General features: G+C 39.8%; 1 protein-coding gene across 2 annotated transcripts in view; it reads right to left on the bottom strand.

The window, feature by feature from the left end:
* Positions 1-17591, bottom strand: part of TMEM117 (transmembrane protein 117) — a 228339-nt gene that overhangs the window by 30044 nt on the left and 180704 nt on the right. For both annotated transcript variants that reach the window (XM_074869356.1, XM_074869355.1), the window contains exon 6: positions 11295-11454. In XM_074869356.1, coding sequence (XP_074725457.1) covers positions 11295-11454 — 160 coding nt within the window. The remainder of the gene's footprint in view (positions 1-11294; positions 11455-17591) is intronic.

Here is a 17591-nt window from a genome sequence, read left to right as displayed (position 1 = left end):
AGGAGTTTGTATAATTTAGATTAGTGCAGTAATTGTTTGGCCCAGATGCCAGAAACATCCCCAAGGGTATTTAACATTCATTCAGAAGATGTAGCTGTTGCTTCGCAGGTCAGGACAAAAGTACCAACTTGCAGCCAGGAGAATAGGCTGCAGCTCTCACCTGGGAGGCAGCAGACGCAGGTGGCTGGTGCAGCACCAAGCAGGCTGTCTTCAGAAATGCTACAAGGCACAGTCTGGACAATCTGATCAGCTTTCTCCAACACACAGTCTGCAGAAACCAGGCTGAATCAGCGCCATCAGAAAGTACACTTGTGGAATCAAGATGGGACAACATTCCCTTTGGCTTCCTCTAACTCTGGCTGCCCGATAAACCGGATCACTTAATCGCTTCTTTTTTGCCACCTGCTCCTAAATAGATCATGTGCTGTACATGGGATCACTGCTGCTGTTGAGGATTGTTTGTTTCTCCACTTTGGGCACACAGTTCTGAAGCGGAAATGAAATTTCATTATAAACCTAATGTGTGTTGCACATTGTATATAGTCAAGCCCAAAGACCACCTGCAAGAAACTAAAAGAGCCATCCAAGAAGGATTATAGGATTATATCCTTAAATCCATAATGAGATACATTAGAAAGGGATGTACACTGTTTTCTCATTTTCATGTACAGGCAATAAAATGGATTACCTAGCCACAAATTTCCATCATTTAATTCCTCATGTGGTACCTGATGTGGGAAACAACATCATAGCAGAGCTCACTGAGTACTGATGGAGAGTGAAATGGAAGCTGGTTTTGTATGAAAGGAAGAGCTACAATGTCTATCCTGAAAGATGAAATAAAATCACAGCCCAAAATGACCAGTACCAGCCAGTACAGCTACAGCACAGTCTTCTGGATCACCGTATCATGTAATTAATACTGGTGAGGGTGCAAGCCATAAATGCACTGAGAAACATAGTGCTCCATAGGCCTCTACAGTTGTTGAAGAGGAAATGGAAACAGTTGGCTAGGACAGAATAAAAGCTTCTTGAAGATGTAAGCCAAATTCTGTTGGCAGCTGCAGAAAAGCAGCTCTGACATGTTTGGGTCACTGGAACCATGTGAGTACTTCATCCTGGGAGTGGGGTGCTACCACCAGCATCTGCCTTTGCTCTGTGCCTGCCTCTGTGCCACTGGTGCACTGTACAATGTTGCTGGGTGAGGGGAGAGGATTTCAGGGGATCAAGCCAGTTTCAAGTCCTTCTCTTTGCTGCCATGTTACCCTGCATGGCGGGACCACCATAGTCCTTCTTCAGAGACAGGGAACTACTTGCAAATGGCAGCCTAGAGCTGGAGGTGGCCAGGCATGGAGCTGCAGCTGTAGCTGTGGCTGTGGGGCCAGGACCCCTCTCTCCCTTACAGCCCTTGTGATTGCTTCAAACCGCCCCCAGTAACCTGCTGCCTTAGAACATGGACTGCCTTGCTCAGAGCCAGTCCTGAAAGTGGCTCTTTAACTTGCCTATCATCTTCATCCAGGGAGAAATGGATTCAGTGTCTGGTGTAACCAAGTTCAGAGGCCCTGACAGCTCCACCTTGCATTGGTTGATGATGGATAGCCCCCTCCATGCCTGCAGCTGCTTTCTCTGCTAACGAAGTGGGAAATGAAGGCATATGGAGCCAGCTGTACTCATTACATACTACCTGAGGCTGCGTCATTCTGGCATCAGAGGTATCAAGACAAGTTCAGAATTACTGGCTTTTGCAGCAATTGAACAAGTGTTGGGGGAGGGAGGTGAAAAATACAGCTCTTTCCCGGTTTGATTAACATTGGGTGTTGTCTCTGTACAATTTCAACAATAGTGACAATGTGTTAATGCACCTACAGCACCCGTTGGCTTATGCAGGGCTCTAAGGAGTCTTAATGAAAAATTATATTGCAAATAATATCTAGGTACTAAGAAGAGACAGAGAAGAGGTTAATTATTTGGGGACCAGCTGAGACATAGTACAGTCCAAAGTCAGCTGCAGCGCACTACTGAGACTATTTGGGAGACTCTGTAGGCTTGTTGATTTAGTTGCTTCGCTGCTCCAGTGGGAAACACAGATTCACACTGTGTCATGCAATGCTGGTCCCCAATCTATCTGTCAGATCTGATAAGTGTTGTGCTGGGGAATCTTGTCTCCCTAATGAGCATTACAAGATGGGCAGGCAAACAAGGTCAGATTCCAGAAAAGAGAAACTTTTTAGCTTCTGACCTGTAGGAGACTGGAAACCTGGTAGACTTAAGACCACACTTACACAACACCTATGACCCACAGGGACATGATGCCAACCACAATACAGCTGAGTAATTAAATGTTAGTTCAAAATCAGAAGCCATTGCAAGTATAATTGCAAATAACTAAAACCACTAGGAAATACTTCCCCTCATCTATACATATGAGAATGAATTACTTATTTGATGGGTTCAGTAAAGTCTGATTCTAACAGATGCAAAAATATCTAATGTACTCAGTATCTCAAGACACTCAGTGATTAACTACATATGTCCCTTTTGTTATATGAAGAAAAGCAGCAGCTTTATAGCACATTATAAGAACTCAAAGGAAATAAAAGCAAGCATGTCTTTTTGTAATGTCTCATATAACAGGCTTCAGACTTTCTAAGGAAGTATAAACAACTGTCACTCAATCAGCTTTGCAGAAATAATGCAGATAGACCAACAGTATCAGGCATATTCTTGTTCCTGTTCCCCTCTAAGGTTTAATTAAGAGCAACCAACCTGGTTTTGCTCCTTCTCCTTACTTGAACTCAGTATTGTTGCTAGGTGGATCTGTATGCCCAGATATGACCTGTCACTAAAAGTCCTGAAAATTCAGTATGCCATGTAGCTAAATGTAAGATACAGATAGGAATAAAACTTGTCTTAAGGCAGCACTCTATCTTGTGATGGCAAACTGAGGTTTATCTTTTTTTTTTTTTTAACTCACATGGTTGCATTTACAAATTGCATGCAATTCTATCACTTAGAAAACAGCTGAACCAGTTCAATCTCATCTCAGATTTTTCATTTTTAGATAAAAACCTGTGTAACAACGCTCATTACAAAACAAATTTCTACAATAAAATAACATATTCCAGAGCATTGCTGTGGAGAGTTGAAATTATCTGAACGTCACCATTAACTGTTATATCAACATATATCATTGCACTATAATCTTAAGCAATGTAACACTCATCAGACATACATCCCACAACAACTAAGCCTATCACACACTGATTATAGCAGAATCTGTGAAAAGACTCTCCTTGCAACTGAAGATGAAAACAGTTCTGTGAAAGACTTGCAAACAATTTCCAGCTTTTCTTGTTCCTAGAATTCCATTGGTTTTGTGCATTTGGGCTGGATATGGTGGTTTTAGGAGACAGTGTGTGAAAATGCTAGATCTGCTTTTGGAGAATGGTTTCATTATGTCAGGCAAATACCTGCACTGCAAAAGAAGGACCTCAGTGCCACATGTGTAGCACATACCCATTGTCAGAGTAAAAGGGAACGACTGTGACAAATGAGAAGCTTTTTCAGCTAATTCATTTTGTGTGTAGTCATCTCAGAGCCAAGAGGCTCCAGCTGGGACTGGTGCCTGATTATGCTCGAAGGTGTACCAAGTCAGACAGCATCCTTCTCTGAGCACCTTAGGGGCTAAGCAGACAATCAGACAGCTAGTGAAAGAAAAGAACTACAGCTGTTCCTTTTCAGCAAATGAGGAACTGAGTCACAGAGCTAAAAAAAGGGCCCAGCCCTCAGCCAGTATAAATTGGCACAATAGGATTCAGGTCAGCACACATACACCAAGTTACAGCAGCTGAAGCAAAATCTGGAGTTGAATTTATAATGCCTGAGACAAATATAACATATCCAAGTAAGATTTAACCATCCACAAACAGTGTAAAGGATAAAATGTACTTAAAAATACTGTACTTCACATGTCTTTTTTGACAAAATCCACAGCATAAAATGATGGTGCTGGTTATCAGATTAGACAAGCACAGAATGAAAACACTGCAATATAAACCAGACAGCTCATTAATCAGGTAGGGTATATAATGTGCAATAAGGGACAAGATACACCCACCTTTTCTCAGGGGAAAATTATTTTTCTTCTAATTTTCTTAGTCATAAAGTAACTGACAGAGTTGAAGAAATAAACTGTACTTTATCAGGGGTTCTGGCAAGGGGGTGAAGGAACGTTTCAGGGATTTTCAGAAGGAATTTATACATCCAGCTGCATCTTGAAAATATTCCAACAGAAACTTCTAGGTTTTAATTACACATAACAATGCTGTACTTTCCCCCCCATCATCCTTTTACATAAACTCTACATACACTTCCATCAAACTCAAAAAGTGTTTCTCTTCAAAATAAAAGCAGTGGATTTCAAATGCTTTATTTTATTCTCTGATCTATCAGTGTAGCACATTTCCATTCTCTTTGCTTTGTCCACAGAAAACAACATGAAGAAGGTGTGGAGGGTCCCTGCACTGATGCCTCAGAGCCTCACTTCCCCGCCAGGAGAGGGACCCTGACTCCATGTCCAGCTGTTTGTTCCTGAGCTGTCAAATGGGCCATTTTCGTGTCCATACTAACTTGTCTGTCTCAGTACACGATAGCCCAGAAATAACCCACTCCCTTGATACCAGTCACAGACAGAAAATACAGGAAAGCTAACAGAAAACCAATGTCTGATGGGATGGATGAAAGTGGATCTCAGAAGAACCACTGTCCTGTGTTCAAAATAGAAAGGAGAAAGGCTCGATGCCCCTCAAACCAGTGACTCTCAGGGAAGTAAAACAAAATGCTTTGGGACCGAGAAATTAAACATGGATATAAATCCATGAGTAGTAGCTGTGGAAGTAGATTCAAGAAAAGGAACAATTCTAGGACAGGCAAGAAAGACCTGTGTCTGACCGACTAGAAAGAAATGCCATGGTGCCAATAATGTCATGAGAAACATTATCATTTTGTTGGTTAAACAGTGTTTAGGAATGTACTTGGGTTGAATTCGAAATAAGTACAAATAAAGTGAAGCTGTAGACAAAGAGTTGTTCCCTTCTAGTCCTTCTAATTCACTTTTATTTTTCAGGATTATTTTTGAATCTTTTACATCAGTGCTAATAAGGAACATTTCTACAATCCATAGAAGGATGAGGATGTAGAAAGGACAAAAGAAGAGGGGAAAGTCTGCTATGTGAGAGACTTTGCAGGAAGAAAAATCTATTACTTGCTACAGAAAGGTTTCTCCCAAAGTTACCTCACTTGAACTTGTCCCTTTCTCCTTCAGAGATCTGCAGGCCACGGGAGGTACAGTACCACAGAGCCAACACTCACAGTAGGGTTCTTCGGCAAACATTGCACAATTAGCTGAGTACAACTGTGTGTTTAAAATGCTTATTCAGTTTTGTAATCCTGTTTGACAGGCATGTCTAAAATCTGCTAGTGAAGAGCAATGTACTCTGAGCAGAATGAAACACTCCACATCATACCTGAAAAATGTAGTCTAGGGTATATGGCTCCTCCCTGTAAAACCATGCCATATGGTAATGGTTGGGGACACCCGTAATGGAGCTGAATCTGCCATCAGTTTTATTAAAGGTGAATTCCCATCTATCCTGACTCCACTGAAAAACCTGTCACTGGTCACCTGCCATAATGGCTAGGTTCCCATCTTGAAAGGACAAGTAGTACATGAATAAAAAAGTATAGTAATGCCTCACATACAGAAATCCTGAATGTCAGAGATGATACAAAACTTGTTTGCTGACTTCACTAAGAGATGTTTCTCATGGGTTTTGACTTGTATTTTATTATTGTGTTTTCAAATGTTACAAAACCCCGTAAAGGTATGACAGAAAGTACCTGACATTCAAGTGCTCACTTCTTCAGAAGTTGTGCTGAAGGAGGTTTTTAGAAGGACATTTTAATTCAACGTTTGGTAACTTCCTTGAAACAAAGTATACATTGGTAATTTTTGCTGTTGCTTATTAGGAAACAAAAAAATGTATACACCACTCTTGAATGAAATGTATGGCTGAGAGGATCTGCTCTCAGGAATGACAAATTATTTCCTATATCCTGCTTTGTCTGTGAACACAAAATCATTTCTTGCTTATCTGTTTCAAAGGAAAACTACTATACCCGTGTATTCTGCTTGAAGTGTAAATCAGGATTGTCCTCTCATTTGTATACATGTAAATTAATTCTGTCAAATTACAGTGTGAATTCAGTTAAAAGTCACAATCAAATTATATTTGCAAACTTAAATAGATTTTCTGAAAAAACCCAACCCTCTAAATATCAAGTATTTACCTACTTTGTGTGGACAAGACCGTATTTCTACTCTATCTTTTACTTTACCTATTCAAGCAAATTATATCTTCTTCTATGCACTTGATGGTGGTGTTTTTTAACATGCTCACACATCATACTAGATTTTAATCAAAACAGCCTCTCCATCAGCGTAAAACTGAAAATAAATGGAACTGTCCCTGCTTTATGTATTTGTTAACAAGACCAGTCTGTTCCATTTTGCTGATAATGTTTCTGTGTTACTGTTTAACAATGACATATACAAGACATAATTAACATTACAAAGTAGCTAAAGTAACTACTTTTTTTTTTTTTTTTTTTTTTTTTTCTTCCCCAGGAAAAGATGAAGAACTAGGAAAAAACCACAGCAGAGCCAAAATACAGATTTTCTTCAATCTGTTAACTAACCTTCTAATTCTCTTATTAAAATTTTACCAAAGACAGAAGACCAGACATTCTGCAGAAAACAAGACAAAAAAAGAAGTGACAGGTCATCCATTAAATATGTTGATTTTCAACTGCAGTAGCAAGGAGAGATCTATAGCTATATGTTAAAGCAATTTAGATACAAAAATATTATGAAAGATAGGTCTGAAAAATGATTATTATTAAAAAAAAATCTGTCTGCTGATATCCTAATACCTACATGGCAGAGATCCTGCACTAGTCATAAGGAATGTTGTTAATCATCTAATTCTCTTTGACCTTCATTTCTTTCAAGTCACCCAGAAGGACAAAATCCTATCCTCCTTATTTACAAGCGCATTCCCATTTGATATTAATGGGATTATTTTGTTAGTTTGGTTATATATTCACATACAAGAGCTTTCTCAAAGAATCTTAGACATAAGCACCGCCTGGGTTCTGTTTATTCCACTCAGCTGCTACAGAATTTCTTCAGTTTACTGAAGAATAAATTCTCCTTTTGGAATCAAATAGCATTTTCAGGTAGCTTTTAAATCACTGATATTGTATCTGATTGTACTGTGAGACAAAAAGTTGCAGAAAGTCATAAGGGTTGCAACACCTTGGGACTTGCAAAGCGCTCAGCAAGGTAGCTACAGTGTGTAACTCCACAGTGATACTGAAATACTCCATGGTCTTTCAGAAGTCTGGAGAAACCTGTAAATGCTCACAAAAGACACTACAGAGGTGAAACAATTAATCTCTCCTGGACACATAAGGTTTAATAATCCAGCCATCACAGGATCCTACCCATTAACAAAGTCACTAAGAACATGACACTAAAAAAAAAAAAAAGCGGCAATATATAGGCTAATGAATGAGTTAATGTCTACTTGCTCAAAGAGAGGTATTCAGAATGTAGGATTATAGTTTCATTTTTTATATTTACACCTTTAATTAACAGCTTTTCCATTACATCTTTGAGAAAGAGAACTAAACGTGAATTTTTCATTGAAACAATAAAAAGTTCTATTTCATAAGAGCATTACTCCATATCCAGCTTTAATATGTGTGGTCTTGCACTCAGTCTGAAACTAAAGCTAAAAATATAATGATGTCCATGTACAGCAGTGAATGCTATGGGTGCCAGAAATATACATATATTGGCGTCTTGCCATCTCAATTATCAGGGCAGACATAATTAAACACATTGCGAAAATAACTAACTTCATCACTTCCATACTGTGGAATAAATAACAAACTTGTAGGGGGTTTACTTTCTTACTACAAGCAAGCACATGTCCTTTAAAATGAACTAATGCTCACCTACATTGGACTGAATTTGACCTGTTGTTTTTCAGAGAGAAAATATGCAATATCTATATTTAAAAAAAATCAGTATTTGTATTTACATTGGATAAAATGTCCTGACAATCAGAACTGGAAGAGAGGCCTCTCTGCTGTCTCTCAAACAGCCTAAATGGGTGTTATCTCTGATATGCTGTCCTAGACCCAGTGAAACAAATTCCTTTCAAATCGTGACCAGGCAGCAGAGGGAGAAGTGAAGATTGCCCTGCACCCGAGTCAGACCCCTGCACCTGAGTCAGACATGCTCTGAAGAAGTCTCCGTGATAAAACACTAACAGAGAAACACTACTTTGGCTCTTTTACCAGCTGTGGAAATAGCTGAGCAGGATCCTTGGAGAGCTGCAGCTCTTGACTCAAGCCATGCCACCCTCATAACCCTTTTTCTGGGTCTGGCTTAAGGGATGGTTTCTTTCAGGTCATCATGTTGGGTCTGTTTATCCTCAGTGGAGAGAAACGTGCACCCCTAGGGCCTGCTGCATTTCATCCTACTGTAGATGTTTAAAAGCACCCCAACTATACCTTGATCTCTGCATTGACTATAAAGATACAGCAATTAAAATCAGGTGGAGACGTATACACAGCAGCCATCTAAAACAGGCACTCAGGGTCCCTTTCCTTCACTCCAGGGAGGACAGATGTGAAATGATGGGTCACAGTGAGGTTGGCAGAAGAGGAAGAAACACAGTCTGAGAGAGAAGCCAGCCACACTATTCATGAGGTCCTGTCATAGCCCTGCAACCTTTTCCATCATTTGTTTTCTTAGATTGTCCTAATATTTTTGTGGTCATAACTTTCACATGCCTCTCTGTCTTCTGTGCTGTCTCTCATCTGTGCTTGGCTCCCTGACCCGTCCCCTGAATATCTAGTGAATTGCTTGGACTGCAGGAGCCTTTGCACACTAGAAGGAAAGTGGGCCTGGGATGCAGCCAGTTCGTTGCAGGATGGAAACCAAAAGTAAAAAGTGCACATACCCTTAAGTATTACTCACATATAACTGTCTGTATAAGGTTCAGCAGTCTGTGTTCTCCTCACATGTCTGCCTGGGTTATGTCTAATTGAATAAAAGTAGCTCTTTAAGGCAGGGACTGCTCAGGCCTTTATTTCTTTCTTATGCTCTACATAGGGCTTAGATAAATGTTAAATTGTAATAATACTAGGAAGGCAAAGCCAACCTTTACAATTATGTGATTATTTTTCACAACATTGAGAATGGATTTCCAAACTCAACTGGTTTTCTCTTGCTAAACACAGCCACATTTGCAGTATTAATGCTACCACTCAGAGGGACAGAAAATGCCTGTACTCAAAAATTGGATGAGACTTCATCTGTACTCTTAGCTAACACCAGCCTCAAAGAGAAATTGCTTAATACTAAGCATTTTTTTTAACTAATTTTACCGTTTTGTTGCTAAAGCTTGTTAAGTTAGAAAAAAATCTGTGAAACAGACAACACTCTTAGAAAGAATTTCTAGAGACATGTAATTTTAAAGCATACATCAAAGGATCACGATCCTGATAGTCTTCACTTGTGATTTAATACCTTGCTATCTCAACTTGACTTTATTGCCATAGCAATGCAATGATGCTAGAACTACACTGTAAATGAAACACGCCAACTTAGTTGCACAACTAAATAAATAACTTTACACATAACTTGCACAAATAAATAACTTTAAATAAATAAATAACTCCATCACACAATCAGTCAAAAATGCAATTAAAAAGAGCCCCTTGCTTTGTGTTGTAAAAATATGAAATAGTACTTGGGACACGCTGTTTCACATAAAATTCTTCCCTATATTCAGCATCTCCAAGGTCAAAGTACTGGAACTTGATTTTTCAAAGCTGAAAGGATGGTTTAATAATTATTTGGTATGAAGACAACTCTGTTTCTCTACCCTGCATACCATATTGAATTCAGTATAGCTTGATACATTGTGTATTTTCATTCATGCTTTCATTACAGCCCTGTGAAGTACAATCATTTATTATACATTCCCTTGAATCTTTTTGAAACAGCAAACAAAATGTAAAATGCAAAGGGAGAGAAAAGAAAGCACCAGACATCTTACTAGGAAAGCAGTATTCCCTTTCTTATCCTCCTTGTTCTAACCATGAACCTCAGTGAGTACTGAACAGTGGTGGACATTGGAAGATAAAACTGAACTATAGGACTTTATGCAGCTTTAATGTCCTAGCACAGCAGTGATAAATTCTGAGTGCCACCACAGTGTCACGTCTATGATAATTACTCAAGCAATAGATATCTCATTAAAGAGAACTAAGTGTCTCAGAAACAGTCTTTGCTAGCAGAGTTAGTTAGTAATATATTGGAGAGAAGTGACCCATCAGTTCTCCAATTCTTTGCTAAACTTTAGTTCAACAGTCCAACATGTCTAGGAATAAGCAAAAGTCACTCAGGCCTTTCAGCTCCTTTTCCTTGCCTCAGCCCAAATGAATTAATTTTTCATAGAGCACTGGGTAAGTTACTCACACAAGGCTCAAATCACAGGCAAATGCAAAGGGTAGAGCACAGCATCACATGAAGGAGGCTTTTGGCCACATACTTGTGACCCAGATTCCCTTCTTACCAGCTAGACTCAAAGGAGCAGACATCAGGCAGACTACAGGGAATCATCTCCCCAGTTAACCTCACTAGCAGAAGACTGCAGTATAAGGACCTGTCATCAAAAATCTTCATATCTTCATGTGAAAGTGGAAATTAGAATCTTAATAGCAAATACTAATTTTCATCTAGTAAAATGTCGTGATTTGTGTTTAATACTGTAAATGCTTGAGATATGGAAGTATTTCTTTCTTGTTTGGCCAAATTTCTCTCATTTTCCTAACAGAAGCTTTGAATTTACCAAACAACTAGCTTCTGTTTCTTTTTCTGATGTCATTTTCGCAGAAAGCACCTTCTAATTCCAAAAGTCATGCAGTTCTTACCTGGTACTCTAAGAACAGAAATCAGCAATATTTTCACAATAAAAGGCCAGCAGGCTTTTTGCAAAGTCACTGAGAATTGTGTTATAAAATGCCTCTACTAATAGCAATTGCAAATTAAACATTTATTTACCTTTATGTAGTCTTAGCTAAACACCATTTGCTCTAGAGGAAATAGAGTGACTAGGCAGCCTCAGCAGTTTGAATGAATCATTAGGAGAGTGTACCTGCATGACAATAAGAAGGTCAAACACCAAGATGAAAGAAGCCAAGAAGGCTCTTGAGACCTCGTCACTTGGCAGAAATCCACGATTCAGCTTGTCCCAGCTGATCCAGTCAGTAGTGATGACAAGCACAACTACAGAGGTCAGAGTAAACAGAACCGTCCTGCAAGGGAAAAAAAAAAACCAGTTCAGAGAGAATATGATAGTAATGAAGATGCATCATTCTGTTTTATCTGACTTCTAATGGTCAACTAGTGCTTTATCAGTACTCTTCTGCTGATGAAAAGAGATTGAAGAAAATTAAGTGTACAAACAAATAATTTAATTCAAAATAGGAAAGCAGTCGGCTGTATCCTTAGTAAAAAGAAATTTAGTAGCTGGAGTGTATAACTCTCTTCATTCCTATTATTCACTGAAGATACAAACCAATTAAGTAAAATAAGAAAGAAGCAAACTATAATAATGTACCAAGGACTATATGATCTAGGCCAAATTCAAATGAACAATTTGAAAGAACATTTTCTAAGGCACGAAAGACAGAACCTTTGAAAAGTCTTTTCTCAGCTGTAGGAGCTATAGGACACTAACTATGAAGTCTAATTTTTATATAGAAACACATCTGTATGATGCACTAATTAATCTTTAGTAAATGCTGGTGGTTGTAGAAAGATTTTGCTTTGTATCTCCTATGATGTCCTTTGTACAAGTTTTCAACACATCTTACGGCATAACTGAGAAGTCAGTGAAGAGTGAATTACAAAAGTAATAAAGCCTCCATATTAATGCTATGAGAATTCCAGAAGGCACATTTGGCTAATTCATACAATTGTGCAATATGGTATTTAAGAAAATATCTTTCTAAGATATCCCCCCAAAATAGTTCTGCATCATTTCCAGTAGTACGTTGGTGATACCCTTCAGAGTTGGCAGCGATTACTGATTGAATTCCTGGTTTCATGGAAGCAGGCAAATTTGGCTGGTAATTTGAGGGGGAGCAAGGCTTCTCCCAGTAGCCATAGCTGTCAGTAAATCTGTGCTGTAATAAGGGCATATCAACATCTGAATGCACGCATGTAGCTAAAAAAATTGTGGCAGGGTGGAGTTTTTTTTCTACAGCAATGAAGTCTCATTTTCTTCAGCTACCGAGGGCTGTAAAACAATGTGAAGAATATTTCCCATGAGACTTCCAAACAGGACAAATACTCAGCAGAGTAAAGGAAAAGTCTGTACACCAGTAGTCACGGCCTACCAGTCTGTACACGTTTCTTTTTATATATCAGCCTTGGCTATGTCTGTGTAGGAAGGGAAAACAAATATGCACATAAGCAGCAGTATACACATTTGGACTCCTAAACATCATTCTTCTGTGGCACGATGGGCTGCACTTCTTCACAATATAATGAGACATGAAATTACTTGATTGCTATCACCTTTAGCTTTGAACATTTATTTTTATTCTTAATAAATGAATTCAGTTATACTAAACACTGTGGTCAGCACCATAACTGTATCCCTTGACCATATTATAAGCATCTGGGCAAGGAAAAAAAAAAAAAGAATGAGGCATATTAGACGTAATTAGACCTAAGCAATATTCAAGCCTGCTTATCCCCAAAACATCCACTTAGCTACTGTCTCACCTGTCAGTACTTGAACCTGACTGACTTTTCTACAAGCTCCACTTCGGCACATACCCAGAATGGTTTACTTCAGAAAGGCAATTCATCATGGTGCTTCTCTCTTGCATATAGTCTCTTGAGACCCACGAAGGTGGTTTTTCCCACCTTTTATACCTTCGTATCTGAAATTCACATGGAGATAAATGTTCTCACTTCATCTGAGAAGTTATCCAGAAAGAACACAGTCCTCAGTGCTTGTCTGCTGGCTGGTGCTGACTGCCCTGGCTGCTGAGTGCACTGGTTTTCCTTGTCCTCTTTCTGAGGAATCCACACCTCCTGGTTCACGGGCAGTTTAGAGCTGTAATTCAAGTCTGCATAGTTTGCTATGGGAACCATGTACCCAGAAGTTATGCTCAACAGTGTTCTGCTTGAGTCCTCTTGAATTATGCATTTGTGTTTTGGAGCAAGAGTTCAAAGCATGGAAGGTCAGACTCTGGCATGTATGCAAGCAAAGACAGACAGATTTATATGCATGCTTCATTGGCATGCAAGCAAAGACCAATGTATGTGCTCAAGCCCTGATTTCCTTGAGGAAAAGTGCATATGCGCTTAAAGAACTGCTTTGTTATTCATTCTGAAATGTCAAATAGAGAGGGAAGGGAGCAGAAGATGGGCTGCTAATAGAATAAGAAAATGTGAAACCAATAAAAAAGGTTAGAAATAGACTTTTGAAATTGTTGCATTAAACAGCATAATTAGCACACAGTTGCATTTTTACTTATGATACTGGAACATGGCAAGATACTCAATACATGATTTTGGAGTTATTAGAAACTGAGTTTGTCTGGGTTAGAGTTCAGTACATTTCTTGTAAAAGTACAGCATTGCCCCAGTGTCTTGGGGATTAAGAGAAGCAGCTGAGAATTTAATTTAACTTGACATAACTTATATCAGATGAACCAACGTGAGCTACCCTGCAATATTTAGGCCAGTGTAGCTTGTCCTTTATTCTGCAATGCACATTACCGAGAAAGAACTATTCACAGCATGGCCGGCAGGACCTCTCCATCTTCTGCTTAGAGAAGGGCTATGAGGGGAAAGACAAGAGAGGATTGACTCTTCTCTGTACCAGACATTAAGAAATGTAACTTCTTTCACTGCTTCACAGAAGACACTTCTATATTTCACGTTTAATTCTTGCTTGCTGTATTGAATGATTATGTGCCCTGAGCACTTATTCAGTTACAAGAACACACATTTTACAACCTAGTCCATACTCTTCAAGATATAAGGTTGCTATGAAGGATAAAAATTTAAAAAATGTCTGCAAAAAGCCACTGTCGAGGCCAGTTGCATACTGAGAAGTTGGAATCATTAGGTAGGTCCAGAAAAGTCAGTACTGTGCTTATCACTGCCAGTGATGATCTAAAATACCCAGTTCTACACTGAACTGAGGAAAAGCTTGAAGAGAGGAACTTTTTACTGCCAGGAATCTTTCAAGAAGCAGGTAATTTTTTAGACTGCATCTTTATAATCTTTGATAGCCAGGACTGAGTTTGGTCTTGAGTTTGTCAAACCAAGTTACTTGAGCCAAACTGAATCTACACTGCTGGCCCTCATTTTCCAACAGAACATTTATTTTGTCCTCACACACTTAGCAGGGGCCAACCCAGATGTTTTTGGTTTCTGCACCTTCCCACAACAGCACTTTCTTGGACCATAAACTTTGACCAAGCTGACCAACCACTTAGCATCTATCACCCAGCATATTATACACTATAAGAGGTTATACAGAACATGGGCCAGAAGCTTGAGCAGGTTTTTGTCATTGGCAATGGCTGCAGACAATCCCTCATGGCAGACAGGGTCATAACATTGACCTTGCAGTCTCTATCATGCAGAAATGCCATTTCTGGAGGAGAAAGGCTGTGACACCTCATTTTCCTCTACACTACTACAATCAGTAGTAAGTACAGAGCATTCATGTGCAATGGGCCATCTTCAACAAACTGCCAAGTACCTGCCATTAATTTCTCCACACTGCCATCCTAGCATTCAAGAACATAGTCATCATCCTCTGAAGTCTGGACAACCCACCAGTAGACAAGTTGTTTGGAAAGCACTTAGAGGTGGGGAAAGTCAGATCTGGTGTGTTATGTCACCCACTCCCATCACATGTGTCATCCACAGCTTTGCTCTGTGTGATCTCTTGAACTTTGTAAAAGTCTGAGATGCTGGTCATATATGAATCTTCTGTTTTCTCAGTGGAGGTCATAGTTACATGAATAGAAAAAGTCTGTCACTGCAGCACAATGCAGACCCTGGTGGATAACATGTTTGCATGAAATGTTTAGAAAACAGGACATGTTTGATTTGGGGCAGTCCAGTATACAGGTACTGACCTGCACTGTAGGCAGTGCTGCATATTCCCTGCTGCTTCTGGGGAACCTCGGTCCATAAAATCTTTTTATATGCCCATAAATTTTACAGCATGGTCATGGAGCTTGCACTGGGCTGCTTTGCTATGCGATCACAGACTTCCTTTGTTCACCTAGATACAAGCTTCCAGATGCCCTGCGTGCCACACTCTGGCACAGCTGTGGCCAAAGGATGAACAAGAACTGGGAAAACTTAAATCAGAAACACGGGTACATTAAATAAATAAGACATACTTACAAAGTGTAATGAAAAAAAATAACAAACACCAAGGACACAAAGCCAATGCAACATCACAGCAAGGAAAAGTAAAGAAGCAAAATAGGGCCCATTGAGGCCAACACATTCCCTAGAAAATAAAATGAGAATACTGTGTATTTGGGTGAGCAGAGCTGTGCCTTTCTTCAGCAGACAATACTCTAAAGCTAAAGTGACAGGGTTACCTGCCTTCATCCACTCCAAAATATTGAGGATAGGATGGGATTTCCTAAAAAGCTTTTCCAGAAGTCTAAGATACATCTTAAATGTTCAGTGAAAGAAAGCAAAAACCACAAAACCCAGTCTTGTGAAGACCTAATTTTTTTTTTTTGTAGCATTTTTTTTCCAGAACCTTTCCCCAGTAGGTGCTTCCATTCCTACATTCTGGGCTAGTTCATGGGTGACATAACTCAACAGTGACAAAAGTAAAGATGACTTTTCCCATTGCCTCTAATCAAGCCTGTCTTATTTCCATTTCCAAGTGGCAGGGACAACCTACGATACTCAACTTCCTCAGAGACGAGGAGCAGGAGTTGCCACACTGAATGCTGGACATAACTGCATTAACAAGTTAATTCCCAAAGGAGATTTTTAAGCTCAAGCTGGCACTGAAGACTCTGCAGACTCCCTTACAGTGCTGTTTTGCCACTGCCCTCATCTTACTGCAGACATCGTTCTTGCCCTGGGTGACTGGTCTGTAACTCTTCTCCCTTTGTCTTGCACAATCCTGAGCTTATGGACTGCAAGTTCTTTATGAATGGGCTGAGCCCAAATTTGTCTGTGGAGAAAAGAAAAATCCACTTATTCCTGGGATCTGCAATACAGTTGTTGTTCTCGGAATGTGTAACTGCATTCAGATACATCAATAACTCTCTAGATCCATAACTAGCATGGAATAAAGGCCTTCTCCCATCAGAAGCCAGCAATTTGAAAACTCCTTTTTGAAGAGCGTGGCAGGGAATGTCACAGTTGAGTCTGTTCAGCTTAGTGTGCAGATTGCCTGCCATACCGGAGTTTGCAGTCTGTCTGCCCAAAGGGAAATCCCACCACTGCCATCTGAAATGTCACTAGCACCATCCCATGCCTGTGCAGTCCTTGCCTTGAGAGAGCACTGTGTGCCAGAGCAGCAGATGGACTTCTCTGAAACACAAAGTTGGGCTCTGGAGGAAGAGCTGTGAGAGACTAAGCCAGGAAGGGAGAGGAAGGGAATACCCATGCTTTGCAATCTACTACAACTCATGTCAAGTGTTGATGCAAACCTAAGACTTTCTGGCTTTATTTCAGGGGGAGGGAGGGCCACATCATTTAGTTTTAATTCCAAAATAACAGCACTACCACTAGCCCTCCTGACAAAAGGTTTTTCTGCCTATATCTGTAAACCACCCATGCAAGTGCATGTAATTGCTTAGTAACATTATGGGCCATGACAAAGGCAGTTCAAACTGGAAGGCTGGCTTGTCCATGCCACTTCATTAAATCAGTATGTCAAGCATGAGATTACTGACATTCTCAGAAATCTTGGCTGAGTGAAGACACAATGTACTGCAGTGGTCTTAGGTCCTGAATGCTTGGAGACACCTTCTTCTGTTGTTTTGTGTGTCCTACCTCACACATCACGAATTCCCTAGGCAGAGTCCATGAGGCCCTGATTCATTCTCTTGCGGGCCCAATACAGTAGCACATCCCCTCCAGACCTAGGCCAGAAGTACTTTTGCCTTCATCCAGTCACATCTTCAGGAAACAGTCTGTGTTATTTGTCTGTACTGAGTTGAAAACTGAACAAAACAGAATTTGACCCTGGAAAGATAAAGACAAGCTAAGAAATTTATACAAGCTCACAAAACATTTAATGTTGGGAATGAACTGTTTCCAATCTGAGTCTCCTGATTCTTCATGTCCAAATCAGCAGGGCAAAGTGTTCTGAAAACAAATCCTGGTCTGTGCTGGGACCTCATTTCTCAAACCATCACATACTGAAAGTGAAGCT

Source organism: Strix uralensis, chromosome 5 (assembly GCF_047716275.1).
Source record: "Strix uralensis isolate ZFMK-TIS-50842 chromosome 5, bStrUra1, whole genome shotgun sequence".
Taxonomy (NCBI): domain Eukaryota; kingdom Metazoa; phylum Chordata; class Aves; order Strigiformes; family Strigidae; genus Strix; species Strix uralensis.
The sequence above is the reverse complement of the archived record's forward strand: the minus strand, read 5'-3'. Positions and strand labels throughout refer to the sequence as shown.